This window comes from Chiloscyllium punctatum, chromosome 33 (assembly GCF_047496795.1).
Source record: "Chiloscyllium punctatum isolate Juve2018m chromosome 33, sChiPun1.3, whole genome shotgun sequence".
NCBI lineage: Eukaryota > Metazoa > Chordata > Chondrichthyes > Orectolobiformes > Hemiscylliidae > Chiloscyllium > Chiloscyllium punctatum.
In genome coordinates this window covers 28,941,631-28,958,045 of record NC_092771.1, presented here as the reverse complement: position 1 = coordinate 28,958,045, position 16,415 = coordinate 28,941,631, and the positions used below count along the sequence as shown (strand labels likewise).

The 16,415-nt window shown below is 42.4% G+C and overlaps 1 protein-coding gene across 1 annotated transcript in view; it reads left to right on the top strand.

The window, feature by feature from the left end:
* Positions 1-16,415, top strand: part of LOC140458518 (fibrillin-1-like) — a 574,711-nt gene that overhangs the window by 96,051 nt on the left and 462,245 nt on the right. Inside the window, exon 6 of the mRNA XM_072553247.1 lies at positions 12,917-13,114. Within this exon, the coding sequence (XP_072409348.1) occupies positions 12,917-13,114 (198 nt within the window). The remainder of the gene's footprint in view (positions 1-12,916; positions 13,115-16,415) is intronic.

Below are 16,415 nucleotides of genomic sequence, written 5' to 3'. Positions count from 1 at the left end.
AATAAGGCAAGGCAGGGACTGAGATGTCAGTGAGGGGACACTCTGGGACCAGTGACCATAATTCTATTAGTTTTAACATGTGATGGAAAAGGATAGATAGGATCTGAAAGTTAATGTTCCAAATTGGAGGGAGGCCAATTTCGACGGTATTAGGCAAGAAGTTTCAAGAGTTGATGGGGTGGGGTGGGGGGGGGGGCGGGGGGGGGATATTCGCAGATAAAGGGATGGCTGGAAAATGGAAAGCTTTCAAAAATGAGATAACAAGAGCCTAGGGACTGTATATTTCCTTTAGGGTCAAAGGCAAGTCTGGTATTTGCAGGGAATGTTGGATGACTAAAGAAATTGAGGTTTTAGTTAAGAAGAAAGAAGGAAGCATACATCAGGTATAGACAGCAGGAATCAAGTGAATCCTTAGAAGAGTATAAAGGCAGTAGGAGTTTACTCTTAAAATGCATAAAGTTAATAAATCCCCAGGACCTAATCAGGTGAACCCTGGAACTCTGTGGAAAGCTAGGGAAATGATTACTAGACCTCTTGCTAAGATATTTGGATCTCAGGATGCAAAGATAGTCACAGGTGAGGTGCTGGAAGACTGGAGGTTGGCTAACATGGTGTCACTATTTAAGAAAGGTGGTAAGGAAAAGCCAGAGAATTATAAACCTGTGTTCCTGACATCAGTAGTGGGCAAGTTGTTGGAGAGAATCCTGAGGGACAGGATTTCCAAGTATTTGGAAAAGCAAGGACTGATTAGAGATAGTCAACATGGCTTCGTGCGTGGAAAATCATCTAGGAGTAAGTGAGGACTGTAGATGCTGGAGATCAGAGTCAAAAAGTGTGGCGCTGGAAAAGCACAGCTGGTCAGGCAGCATCCGAGGAGCTGGAGAGTTGACATTTTGAGCGTTGGCTCTTCATCACATTCCTGATGAAGAGCTTATACTCGAAATGTCAGCTCTCCTGTTCCCTTGGATGCTGCCTGACAGGCTGTGCTTTTCCAGCGCCACACTTTTTGACCCCGGTGTGGGAAATCATGTCTCACTAACTTGATTGAGTTTTTGAATAAGTAACTAAGAGGATTGATGAGGGAAGAGCGGTGGACTTCAGTAAGGTGTTTGACAAGGTTCCTCATAGTAGACTGGTTAGCAAGATTTGAAAAGTGTGGCACTGGAAAAGCACTGGATCCAGGCAGCACCTGAGGAGCAGGAAAGTCGATGTGTTGGGCATAAGCCCTTCATCAGGAATGTGGAGGGGGAAGGGGGCTGGAGATAACTAGGGGTGTGTGGTTGGGGCTGGAGGGGGGAAGGTAGCTGGGAAGGTGATAGGTGTATCCATGTGGGGTTAAAAGGTCCTGGGGGAGAGTGGAGAGGGTAGGTGGGAGGGAAGATGGACAGGTAGGACAGGTCAAGCGGGCAGTGCCGGGTTGGATCTGGGATGAGGTGCAGGGTGGGGGGGGGGCAGAAATTTGGAAACTAGTGAAGCCAGTGTTGATGTCATTTGGTTAAAGGGTCCCAAGGCAGAAGATGTGGCAATCTTCCTCCAGTTGGTGGGTGGCTTTGATTTGATGGTGAGCAAAGTCAGGGATTTACATGTCCTTGGGGGAGTGGAAGGGGGAGTTGAAGTAGTCGGCCACAGGACGGTGGGGTTGATTGGTGCGTGTCCCAGAGATGTTCTCTGAAATGCTCTGCGATTTGGCCTGCCCGATGTAGAGGAGACCACATCGAGAGCAACGGACACAATAGATGAGGTGAGTGGATGTGCAGGAAAATAACTACTGGATGTGAACAGATCCTTTGGGACCTTGGATGGAAGTGAAAGGGGAGTTGTGGGTGCAGGTTTTACACCTCGTGTGGCATCAAGAGAAGGTGCTGGTTATGGAGGGTGGATTGGTGGGTGGCGCGGACCTAAAGAGGGAGTCACGGAGAGAATGGTCTCTGTGGAATGCAGATAGGGGTGGGAGGGAAATATATCTTTGTTGTTGAGGTCTGATTGTAGGTGGCAGAAATGATAGAGGATAATGCACTGTCTCCGAAGATTAGTGGGGTGGAAGGTGAGGACTCCACCTGTGGCTGATCACTTCAAATCCCCCTCCCATTCCCCCAAGGACATATAAATCCTGGGTCTCCTCCACCGCCAAATCAATGCCACCCACTACCTGGAGGATGAACGCCTTATCTTCCGCCTTGAGACCCTTCTACCACACGGCATCAACATCGACTTCACTAGTTTACAAGTCTCCCCTCCTCCCACCTCACCCCAGATCCCTCCCTCCAACTTTGCACAGCCCTGTTGACTTGTCCTACCTGTCCATCTTCCCTACTACCTATCCGCTCCACCCTCCTCACTGACCTATCGTAATTACCCCCCACCTGCATCCACTTATCGCCTTCCTAGCTACCTTCCCCCCCCCCTCATCCATCACCACCCCACACCCCCAATTATCTCTCAGCCCCCTTCTCCCTCCACTTTCCTGATGAAAGGCCTACACCCTAAACGTCGACTCTCCTGCTCCTCGGATGCTGCCTGACCTGCTGTACTTTTCCAGTATCACACTTTTCAACTTTGACTCTCCAGCATCTACAGTCACCTGATTAACAAGGCGAGATCACATGAAGTACAGGGAAGCCAAGTCTCCATAATACAATAATGTCATAGTTCCAAGTATTAACCAAAGCTCCAGGTTCATCTATCTTGCCTATTATACTTCTCGCAATGACACACATGCATTCCAGGCCTCTCCTGCTGTTTTCTGTATTCTTTCCCTTCCTGTTCTTGTTTTTAGTCATGTTTGCCTTGATTTCTATCTGTCCCTTAACTTCTGCATCACCAGGTGAAAGTGAGAGCAGGGTGGAAATTGGAAGCGAAATCGGTATACTTCTCCAATGTTGAAAGGTCACTGGACCTGTAATATTAATTCTACTTTCTCTTCACAAACACTGTGTTTTTCAGCAGTGTCTCTGGTTTTGTTTCTGACTGTCTCAACTGAACTAAAATCCTCTTGTAATAGATGCCAATATACCATTTGTCTTTCTTAAAGTTTGCTGTATCTATTTGTCTCCCTTTATTGACTGATGTACCAGATCTCTTGGTACACTCGCACATCGCAATATATCACCACTTGAATGATCCATTTCTTTCTGTTTTCACACCAGAGAGTACAACCATGTTGACTGCATCTGCCATGTTTGTCTGCTCACTCAATTTGCCTAAATTGCCTTGAACCTCTTTGCATCCTCCTTATTAACTCCACCCAGCTGTGTGCCATCAGCAGTCATGGAAATTTTGCATTTGACTCAGTGGTTAGCACTGCTTCCTCACAGCACCTGGGACCCAAGTTCGATTCGGGTGGTTGTGTGGCGTTTGCACATTCTGCCCATGTCTGTGTGGGTTTCCTCCGGGTGCTCCGGTTTCCTGACACAGTCCAAAGATATGCAAGTTAGGTGAATTGGCTGTGCTACATTGCCCATAGTGTTCAGGGGTGTGCAGGCTAGATGCATTAGTCAGGGGACATATAGAGCAATAAGGCAGGGGTAATGGGTCTGAGGTGAGATACTCTTTGGAGGGTCGGTGTGGACTTATTGGGCCAAATGGTCTGTTTCCAGTCAGGTCATTTATGTATGTTATGAATAGCTGAGGCCCAAGCATTGATCTCAGTGTCTCAGTGGCCATTTAGGAAAATAAACATTTCATATCACTTAGTTTTCTGTCTGTAAACAAATTCTTGATCCATACCAATCTATTACGCTCTATCCCATGTGCTTTAACTTTTCCCACTAACCTCTTACATGGGACATTATCAAAGCCTTCTGAAAATCTAAATGTGCCATATCTACTCTACTAATTATATCCTCAAAAAGCTTCAGCACATTTGTTAAGTATGATTTGTCGTTTATAAGCCCACCCTGGCTTTATCCAGTCCCATTACTGCTTTCTAAATGTTCCATTGTTGCATCTTTTATGAAGAATCTTAACATTTTTCATACTACTGCTGTTAGGCTAACTTATACATAATTCTGTGCTTTTTCTTCCCCTCCCTTTTTAAATAGTGGGGATATATTTGCCGCCCTCTAATCTTCAGCAACAGCTTCAGAGTCTGTAGAGTTTTGGAAGGTGACCACCAATGCATGTAGTATTTCCAGGGTCACTTCCTTTGGTACTCTAGGACATAGATTATCAGGCCCAGGTTATTTGTCAGCCTTTAACGCCATTAATTTGCTAATACTATTTTGTTACACATACTGATTTCTTATTCTTACTGAACAGTTCAGAAGAAGGGTCACTAGACCTGAAACACTATCTCTGCTTTCTCTCCACATGTCCTGTCAGACTGTTGATTTTTTATCCAGCAGTTATTGTTTGTGTATCAGATTTCCACCATTTGCTATTCTTCATTTTAATTTTGACTTTTGACTTTGTCTTTATAACCTTGTTAGTCAACTTAGCCTTATTTTGCACAATGGCCTCATTTGTTTCTTGCTCTTTTTGTTATGCATTCCATTTTTGCTTACCTTTCTATCTTTTGTATCTATCCTTGTTTCTGCCTCTGTTTCCCTACTCAGATTTCTATCTCTTTGCCATTCTAGTTGAAACCTTCCCGACAATACTAGAACATAGCCCATTCCTGAGGGTATTGGTCCTAATCCTGCCCAGATGCTTGTCCAGGTGCCACCTTCCCAGGATCCAGTGTCCCAGGAATCTGACTCTCTCCCTCCTGTTTCCATTTTTTTGAGTCACATGTCCATCTGGTGTATCCTTTTGTTTTTACTCACACTAGCAAGTAGCACTGGAGTAATATTTTAAAACAAAACCCTGAACTTAAGAATCTAATGATGACCACGATGACCATTGCTAATTGTTGGAAAAACCCATCTGGTTCACTAACGTCCTTTAGGGAAGGAATTCTGCCATCCTTACTTTGTCTGGCCTACATGTGACTCCAAACCCACAGCAATGTGGTTGATTCTTAACTGTCCTCTGGACAATGAGGGATGGGCAATAAGTCCTGGTCAGCACTCCCCATATACTGTGAAGGAATAAAAAGTAAATCTTGAAATTTCTTCCCTTGAAGTCCTGCTTTTCAATTTAGGTCCTGATATCCTATATCCCTTTTTATTTTGTTAATAGTACCAATGTTTATCATGACCACTGGCTGTTCACCTTTTCCTTCAGAAAGTCCTGCACAAACTCTGAGACATTTTTGACCTTGGCACCAGAGAGGCAGCATACCATCCTGCCTTGTAAAAGGGGTCCCTTTTACAACTGCATAAAAAGCTTTCTGTTCACCTTATTATTGAATTTCCTCTCACTATTGCTGCTATTGTCCCTCCCCTCTTGTATACTAGAACCACCCCAGGCACCATGGCCTTGGCTTCCACTGTTATCCGCAGACAAGTCATTAATAAAAACAAAGAAACATAGAAGATAGGAGCAGGAAGAGGCCATTTGATCCTTTGAGCCTGCTCCACCATTAATCACGATCATGGCTGTTCGTCCAACTCAGTAGCCTAATGCTGCTTTCTCCCCATAACCTCTGAATCTATTTGCCCCAAGTGCTATATCTAGCTGCCTCCTGAATGCAATCAATGTTTTGGCATCAACTACTTGCTGTGGTAATGAATTCTATCGGCTCACCACTCTTTAGTGAAGAAATGTCTCCTCATCTTCGTCCAAAATGGTCCACCCGAATCCTCAGGCTACAACCCCTGGTTCTGGATGCACCTGCCATCGGGAACATCTTCCCTGCATCTACCCTGCCTGGTACTGTTAGAATTTTAATAGTCTTTATGACATTCCCCCTCATTTGTCTGAACTCCAGTGAAAACAATCCTAAACGTCAATTTCTCCTCATACATCAGTCCCGCCATCCCTGGAATCAGTCTGATAAACCTTTGCTGCACTTCCTTCAAAGCAAGAGCATCCTTCTTCAGAAAAAGAGACCAAGACTGTATACAATATTCTAGGTACAGGATAGGTCTCACTAAAGCACTGTGTATCTGACTGCAACAGCACTTACCTGCCTCTGTACTCGAAACCTCTTGCAATGAAGGTCAACATACCATTTGCCTTCTTTACCACCTGCTGTACCTGCATGCTTACCTTCAGCAACTGGTACACAAGGGCACCCAGGTTCCGCTGCACACTCCCCTCTCCTAATTTATAGCCATTCAGGTAGTAATCTGCCTTCTTGTTTTTGCTTCCAAAGTGAAGCATTTATCCAAATTATACTGCATCTGCCATTGATTTGCCCACTCACCCAAGCTGTCCTGACCATGCTGAAGGATCTCTACATCCTCTGCACAGTTCACCCTCCCACCTGACTTGGGATCATCTGCAAACTTTGAGATATTACCCCCCCCAAGAGTATCCAAATGGTAATATCTGATGGGGGGGGGGGTGGCTACAAGGGACTTCAGCATTACTTTCCCTCCTCTGTTCTGCCTGTAGTCACCCATCCCCTTTCTACCTGTTCATTTTTTACCAGCAGTGTGATTCCTTTACTGAACATGCTGTCTGTGGCAGTCTGAGCTTTGCAGATGGCACATAGTGAGTTGAACCTGCCATTCCAGCCTCAACATGCAGCTGGACATACTTCGTGAACAGATTGTTGCTAGGGACACTGGAAGAGATATCATGGAAGATCGGTTGAAACAACAGTATGATATACTAATAGATTTGGGTTAACCAGCAAAGTTAAATTTTGTGTATCAAAAAGGCAAAGCAGATTTTGTGACACTTTCTGTAAGACTCTGAAAGCAACAGTGGTAGAGAATATGAAGGAGCATTATTTTTAAAAAACCCTGAAATAAAATAAGAAAAATATTGGAAGAATCATTTTGACAGTCTGTATTGAAAGATTTAAATACCTGACCTGCTTGAATCAGAAAAAGAGTTGATATTGATCTTGTATTAACTAGAAATAGAGAGTGAGATAGAAGCAGCAATAATGGGATCAAAACTGGATAAGTGACTGGATTAGATGAAAATAACTACAGAATTATTTAAAAACATGGAAAGAGCTTAACGTTTATGTTTGTGGAGCTGTGCAAAGGTATTTACCTACAAGGAGATTGCATTCACTATGTAGCTAAAAACAGGCTGATGTCTGGTTTTGGAACAGAAGGTAGTATTGAGAATTCTAACAGAAGAGTGGGTGTGAACAAATGGAGCTGCTTTAGAGAATCATCAGTTTAGATTCCAGGAAAGAAGTAGATGGAGTATTCTGAAGAGGTAGAAAAAAATCTAGAACAAAGAGAAATGATGAATAGCTAATGGGGAACCGGAACCGTGTGATTTTAAGAGGTATTTGACAAGAATGTTGCTTATCATCAGTCTTCTCCAATATTTATGGAAAATTAATGAATCCAAAGGTCTCAAACATCGCAGATCACTATCTTTCATTCCATGTGATACCAAGAAATGTTTGGAGGTACTAGAAACTGCAAAGGCTATGGACCGTGATAACATTCCGGCAATAATAATGAAGATGTGTTCCAGACCTTGCTATGCCCCTAGCCAAGCATTTCCAAATTATCTACCTGAAAATGTGGTAAGTTACCACAAATGTCCTGTACACAAAGAGCAAGAAAAATCTAACCTGGTCATGTAACACCATATCATCTTCTTAGTCATCAGTAAAGTGATGGAAGGTGTCATCAGCAGTACTATGAAGCAGCAGTTGCTTAGCAATAACCTGTTCAAATGACACTTAGGTTGGTTTCCTCCAGTGCTACTCAGTTCCTGTCCTCATTACAGCCTTTGTTCAAATTTGGGAAAAAGAAGGTGAACATTGGCGGACCAATGCATGTCTCAAAGTCACCAAGAAATAGTTACATATAGAAGGAAGAGATCGAGAATAGGTACAAAAATTTGAAATATTTTGATACATACTATCTGCAGATAGAAGATGCAACAAAGAAATAAGAACAAGGTAGTAGTAGAAAAGGCCATATTTGGTGAGCTATGATGTGGAGGTGCCAGTGTTGGACTGGGGTGGACAAAGTTAAAAATCTAACAACACCAGATTAAAGTCGATCAGGTTTATTTTGGGCATACAAGCTGTCAGAGCGCTGCTCCTTCATCAGGTAACTAGTGAGGCAGGATCATAAGATACAGAATTTATAGCAAAAGATCACAGTGTCATGCAATTAAAACGATATATTGAACAAACCTAGATAGCTGTTAACTCTTTTGTCTTTTAGAAAGGGTTACAGGTTTCGGTTCATTAATATGTAAATCCCAGAACTTCTTTTAAGTCAATTCTCGAGATAACTTAAGATTTTATAAAAAAAAGGTGACATGTTAGCTCAAACAATGTATTAAAGGTGTGAAGTTTGAGTATCCCAATTCTGAGTCTTTATCTGGATTGGCTGCTTGCATATTGTGTGCTTTTTAGAGCAAAAATAGAACGTATCTGCAAAAAAGTTCTGCAAATGCGCAGTCACCCCATAGACTTACGTTTGGGTATGTGTGCATGTGAGGGAGAGAGAGAGTGTGTGAGTGTGAATGTGTGTGAGAGAGTGTGTGTTTGCGTGTGTACATGCTTGATAAAGTGGTGTGAAAGAGTATGACAGAGTATAAGCCTGTGAGAAAATGTGTGCATGGGTGTGAGTGTAGGGATTGTATCCGTGTGTGTCTGAGAGAAGAGTGTATGGTATAAGAGAGGTTCTGCGTAAGTGTGTGTGTATGTGTGAGTGTATAGTGTAGTGGGGTCAACTGTAGTGTGACATGAATCGAAGGCCCTGGTTGAGGTCATCCTCATGGGTACCAAAATTGGCTATCAGCCTTTGCTCGGCCACTCTGCGTTGTTGCATATCATGAAGTCCACCTTGAAGGATGGTCACCTGAAGATCTGAGGCAGAATGTCCTTGACCACTGAAGTGTTCCCCAACTGGGAGGGAACATCCCTGTCTGGAGATTGTTGCATGGTGTTGTGTGACTCAGCCGACATTGTCAGCGTTCTCATATGCTGCAGGCAAGGATACCTTGAGGTATAGTACATTAGCGAGACTAAGCAGACGCTACAACAATAGATGAATGGAACTGCGCAATAGTCGACAGACAGGGATGTTCCCTCCCAGTCGGGAAAGACTTCGGTCAGGGAAGTTCGGCCTTGGGTCTTTGGGTGATCATCCTCCAAGGTGGACTTCGAGGTATGCATCAGTGCAGAGTGGCCGAGCAGAGACTGATAGCCAAATTCGGTGCCCATGAGGATGGCCTCAACTGGGACCTTGGGTTCATGTCACACTACAGGTGACCATCTGATGTGAACACACATCTGTAGTGTGTTCTCACACACAAAGAACACATACACACACTCTTATATACTCACACAGTCACGTGGTCTCTCTCTCTCTGACAAATGCACATGCACCCCACATACTCTCACCCACGCACACATCCTGTCACAGGCTTATTACTCCATCACACTCACACACATGACCAAGCACACACACATGCAAGCACACACGCAAACACACACTCTCTCACGTGCACGTGCACTCTCACACGCACACACACAATCTCTCTCTCTCTTTCTCTTTGTCTCTCTCTCTCTCTCTCTCTCATCTATGGGGTGAATTTGTATTTGCAGATACATTCTATTTTTGCTCAAAAACACACAACCTACAGGCAGTCAATCCAGATAACATTTTATAAATTCCTACTTTGGACATAGAGCCGGTACAACTAAGATTGGATACAGACAGACTCTAAACTCATACCTTTAATGCATTGTCTGAGCTGAGATGTCATTTTTTTTTAATAAAACCTTAAATTATCTTGCGAATGTGACTTAAAAGCAGTATTAATGAAATATTAATATTAATAAAATCTGCAACCCATTCTACAAGATGAAAAACTTAACAACAATCTACATTTGTTCAATATATCATTTTAATTGCAAACTAGTGTGATCTTTTGCTATAAATTCTGTGTCTCACGATCCTGCCCCACTAGTTACCTGATGAAGGAGCAGCGCTCTGAAAGCTTGTACTTCCAAATAGACCTGTTGGAATATAACCTGATATTGTGGACTTGTAACTTTGTATTTGCCAAGAACAGATTTAAATGGAAAGCTGAATAAACATTTCGAGAAGCAACTTCAAAAGAAATTGATTTGAAGTGTTTTGTATGGATCTTATGGAAAGAGGAGATAGACTTGTTGAATAGCTTTTAAATGTGGGTTTGGAAGAGAATGAACAGGATTTGTTGGAGAGAACAAGTAACAAGATGAAATGTTGTGGAGTGTAAACAGTGAAAGAAATTTGTTGAATGTGATTAGGAAATTATTAGGAATAATTTGATTAGGGATAGTCAACATGGTTTTGTGAAGGGCAGGTCTTGCCTCACAAACCTTATTGCATTCTTTGAGAAGGTGACCAAACAGGTGGATGAGGGTAAAGCAATTGATGTGGTGTACATGGATTTCAGTAAAGCGTTTGATGAGGTTTCCCACGGTCGGCTATTGCAGAAAATGCAGAGGCATGATATTAAGGGTGATTTAGTGGTTTGAATCAGACATTGGCTAGCTGTAAGAAGACAGAGGGTGATGTTGATGGGAAATGTTCACCCTGGAGTTCAGTTACTAGTTGTGTACCCCAAAGATCTGTTTTGGGGCCACTGCTGTTTGTCATTTTTAGAAATGACCTGGATGAAGGCGTAGAAGAATGGGTTAGTAAATTTGCAGATAACACTAAAGTTGGTGGAGTTGTGGACCGTGCGGATCATCACAAAAGTTAGAGATTTAAATAAAGTAGTCAAAGGTTTACTGTTTACCTATCTAATAGACTCAGTTTAACAAAACACTGACCAGACTTCTGTACTTTCCTGTACTACCACAGGAAAACAAAATATGAATCATTGACTTAAACTTTCCTCGGTGACTCTCTAGCCACGTTTCTAAACCCTATATGCATGCAGACATTTACACATAAACAAACAAACAAATATTAGGAGTGGAGAAAAAAAGACTAGAATAATAGTTCAGTAGCACTAGCCTACAGGATTTGATCAGGTATCCTTTTCACTTCCCAAGTTCTTCCAATTCTAAGATTCTTATTCTTCCCAAATCCTTTACTACAAACACAGGGCAGTTGGCACATTAATTGTTCAGTCTTTCAGTCACTGTGTGAAGGCTTACAGCAAAAGGTGAGAAAGAATCTTCCAGGTTTTGGAACAGCCCTTTCTCTATTACAGTTTGGATGCTCTGTCCCTGTATTATTCACACATAGTGTTTACCTGCCCAGGAGACAGTCAGAGGGTTGTTGTCATTATCATTATTTGGAGATGCCAGTGTTAGACTGGGTGTACAAAGTTAAAAATCACACAACATCAGGTTATAGTCCAACAGGTTTAATTGGGAGCACACTAGCTTTCGGAGCGACGCTCCTCCACTATCACCTGGTGAAGGAGCGTCACTCCGAAAGCTAGTGCGCTCCAAATTAAACCTGTTGGACTATAACCTGGTGTTGTGTGATTTTTAACTTTGTCATTATCATTGTCAGTGATACTGTCTATCACTTCCTTCCATGGGGTTGGTAATTTGTTAGATTGGATTTGTCCTGCTTTTAATGAAAAAGACAACCTGGTCAATTTTCCTTGTTGTCTGGAATATGACAATATTTTAGAATTAATGGAGCAGCATAGCTAGGGGAATGGCTAGCTCTAGAGTCCTATATGTTTGGGTGCATGTCTTGCTCATTCTCCCTTATCTCTGAGAAATTGGTGGTAAACTACCTACTTGAACCTTGAATAGGGATGGCATATGGAGGGAAATGTGCTAAAATGTTGCCAAGGTCAACAGTATCTAGTGCATTCAACTTTTTCCTGATGTCGCATTAAGTGAATCAAATTGTCTAAAGGTTGGCATTGTCATGCTGGGACAGTTCTCCTTGAAAAAAGTTGCAAATACATCAGCCTAGTTTCTTTTACTGATTTGTGGGGCTGTCCTTTTATTGAGGATGAGAATGTTATGAAGCACGTCCTACATGCTGGACCATGGGGTTTACAGATTGGGGTTGAATGCAAGTCATCTTATGCTAATGCCTCAAAGGTGCCCAGATCTGAGCTGCTGCACCTGTTCTGAATCTATCCAATTTAATATAGTGCTAGTGCCACAACCTGATGCGTTACTTTGAAGACTGGGCTTTGTCCCGACAAGGTCTGCAGAATTGTCACTTCTACTACAATTGTTATTGGTAGGTAGATTAATGTGCAAATACCCAAGTAGAGCTTTCTTTTTTGTTGATTCCCTTCCCACTTGCCAGAGGCTAAGCCTGGTAGAAATGTTGCTGATGAATTCATGATTTCGGACAGTACTTATGTCACTGAGCCACTCTCGGTGATGAACCTCCAAGACCCCATCCAGGCTTTTTAAAAAAATACTTTTGTGTTATGTGGGTGTCGTTGGCAAGGCCAGCATCAATTGACCTGACCCACTGGGATAATGTGCTGGAAATCAAATCCCACTTTCTCAGAGTTATCAGAAAAGCTAAAGATTTACACACACACATGTGCACACCCACTTGTGGCACCCACACGCATTGATAAGGTGTGGCGTATATTTTCTGCATGGCACACCATTTCCCATTCGGTATATGAAATAGATGGGATGTTAATTTTTTGGCTGCTTTGCCTAGGTTTGTACCTTTGGAACTGTACTCCTTAGGATAAGTGGAGAGTTTTTCATCATACTGTGGACCTACCTTGCAGGTAATGGGCAGGTATCGAGGAGTCAGGAAATTAGTTGCTCACTGGAAATTCCAAATCTACAACTTGCCTTTGTAGCCGCAATACCTTTATGCCCTTGTTCAGTTCAACTTCTTGAGAGTGATACCCAGGATGCTGTTAGTAAAATGCTGATGCCCATTGAGTGCCAAATGGCAGGTGAGGTGAATCGACTGTAATGGTACATTTTGTATTTCAGATTACAGAACTGGACCATGTTTCACATCAGTAGAAAAACAGATGTGCCAAGGACAATTGACTGGCATTGTCTGTACCAAAATCCTTTGTTGTGCAACAGTTGGACGAGCCTGGGGGCATCCATGTGAGATGTGTCCCGCCCAACCACAACCATGTCGTCGTGGTTTTATTCCAAATATTAAAACAGGAGCTTGTCAAGGTAAGAAATTAATCACATTTAGAATTTTTGAAATGTAATTAAAAATCATGTTTAATTAACTTCTGTTGTTTCGTAAATACAAGATGAAAGCAATCTTAAGGAGATTATTCATCCTTAGGGCATGGTTCCCTAAATTTGCCAAAGATTGGCTATTGTCAGTTGGAGTAAATACAAGAAATCGTTTGATTACAGTGCTTGAATGTATACAATATTTTAGTGAACCAAATGCTAAGACCATAGAACAGTACAGCACAATATAGGCCTTTCGGCCCTCACTGTTGTGATGAGCATTTATCATAATGAAGATCAGCCTAACCTACCCACCCCTCAATTTACTGCCGTCCATTTGCTTGTCCTGCAGTCGCTTAAATGTCCCTAATGTCTCTGACTCTACTACCACCACTGGCATTGCATTCCAAGCATTCACCACTCTCTGCGTAATGAACCTACCTCTGACATTTCCCCTATGCCTTCCTCCAATCACCTTAAAATTATGACCCCTTGTTACTGTCATTTCTGCTGTGGGGAAAAGTCCCTGGCTATTTACTCTATCTATGTCTCTCATTACCTTGCAAATCTCGATCAAGTCGCCTCTCTTTCTCCTCCTCTACAGTGTGAAAAGCCCTAGCTCACTCGATCTCTCTTCATAGGACAAGCCCTCTGATCCAGACAGCATCCTGGTAAATCTGCTGTACACCCTCTCCACACCATCTACATCCTTCCTATAATGAGGCGACCAGAACTTGACACAATATTCTAAGTGTAGTCTGATCAGGATTTTGTAGAGCTGCAGCAAAACCTCGCGGCTCTTAAACTCAATCCTCCTGTTAATGAAAGTCAAAACGTCGTATGCCGTCTTAACAACCCTAACAACTTGGGTGGCAGCTTTGAGGGATCGATGTACGTAGACCTCAAAATCCCGCTGTTCCTTCACACTGCCAAGAATCCTGTCTTTAACCCTGTATTCCGCATTCAAATTCAACCTTCCAAAATGAAGCATTTATCCAGGTTGAACTCCATCTGCCACTTCTCAGCCCAGCTCTACATCGTGTCAATATCTTGTTGCTTGCAACAGCCCTCAACACTATTTACAACACCATTGAACTTTGTGTCATCAGCAAACTTACTAATCCACCCTTCCACTTTTTCATCCAAGTCATTTGTAAAACCTACAAAAAGCAGAGGCCCAAGAACAGATCCCTGCGAGACAGCACTGGTCACCGATCCCCAGGCGAAATACTTCCCATTCATTACCACTCGCTGTCTTCTTTCAGCCAGCCAATTCTATATCCAGACAGCCACATTTCCCTATATCCCATATCTCCTAACTTTCTGAATGAATCTACTGTGGGGAACCTTATCAAATGCCTTATTGAAATCCATATACACCACACGTACTGCTCAACCTTCAACAACTTTGTCGTCACATACTCAAAGAGCTCAGTAAGGTTTGTGAGGCATGACCTGCCCCTCACAAAATCATGCTGACTATCTTTAATCCTTTAAATGTTACCTTTTAATTGTTCTGCTGCTTGTTCTTAAAAACAACTGAAAGAAACATTTTTGAATGTTTGCCAGTTTTTAGCCAAAGTCGACCAAGTTTTAAATAGTTATTTATGTAATATATTAAGCATGCACTTCAGATGTAACATATCTTTTGCATTTTTATGAAATATATATCATTAGTAAAGATTAGATTACTTACAGTGTGGAAACAGGCCCTTCGGCCCAACAAGTCCACACCGCCCCGCCGAAGCGCAACCCACCCAGACCCCTACATCTACACCTTACCTAACACTACGGGCAATTTAGCATGGCCAATTCACCTGATCTGCACATCTTTGGACTGTGGGAGGAAACCGGAGCACCCGGAGGAAACCCACGCAGACACGGGGAGAATGTGCAAACTCCACACAGAGAGTTGCCTGAGGTGGGAATTGAACCTGGGTCTCTGGCGCTGTGAGGCAGCAGTGCTAACCACTGTGCCACCGTGCCGCCCACATATGTAACATTAGGAATAAAGTAAGACAAACTAACAGCATTATTTAATCATATTGGAACAGGAAGGTCAAAAATGAAATTTCCCTGGAGGAGCTTATGATTAGTCATCTTTAGAAACAATTCTTTTGAACAGTGTTTAGAAACATGACTCTTTCACTATCATGTTTATGAAAAGTGGCAGATTTGAATATTTGGTGATATTACAGAAATGGATAGTTTGTAGTAATAGGAGGCTAGAGATGAAATGCACCTTGAGAGATATTGCAGGGGGTAAGATTTTTAAATTTCTGAGCACAGACTGTTATCTGGAGAGATGTGAACTGTAGAGACCAGATTGTTCCAGTTTCAACAGAACGTGGCCTTGTTAGGTTTGTTTACTAGAGTTGTTGAAAAGGATATACATGGTAAGCTAATTTGGCAGAAAGATGGGGTAACAAGGTTAGGCATTCGAAAGGTGAAACAGGAACAAAGGATTAATAGAGATCAGTAGCACTTAGAGAAACGAATAGGAGATTATTAGGTAAAGTCAGACTAAGAAAGTTTAAGATAGATTTACTATGCATGCATGTAAATGCAAAGAACAAGGTAAATAAGGACAATGACAAATAGCCTTATGGGAGTATTGCATTCTGGTGATTGAGGTGACCTGGTTCAAAGTTGGGTTGGACTGTTTGGAATGTATTCTTGGATATAAGAGATTTAAGGGAAATAGGATAGTAGCATTATTTGTGAATGAGAATATTATATTGCTGGAGGGAGAGGTTGTCCTGGAGGAATCAAAAACAGAATCCATTTGGTTAGTGTAGTGATTGTAACACGGTCAACCAGAATATGAGTTCCCTGATTGGGGCTGTTAACTTGATCTAATAAGGGAGCCTAGCTCATCGCAACAGTTGTCTTTGTGTTGGGCGCATGCATTTCTGTCATTATGTCATTATTTGGGAAGCTTGACTTGTTCAAGCCTGCTGTTGAAAATTCGGCCCAGTATGTGGAAAGAATGCATTACTTGTTCCAGGCAACATTGTGGCAGATGAAAGACAACAAGTAATTCTCCTGACAGCTTGTAGACCCACAGCTTTATTGGTTATGAGGAGCCAAAAGTTTCCTGAGGCATAGAAACTAAAGCCTTCCAAGAGTTGACGATGTAGTTAAGGAATATTATGACACAAACCCTCCTCTCATTCTGAAATGCTCTTGGTTTTATTCAGCAGTTCAAGAACCAGGGAATTGCTGTCGGGATTTTTGTCAAGGTTAAGATGACTGGCACAGGCATGTGACTTTGGTTTAACCATTAATGAGA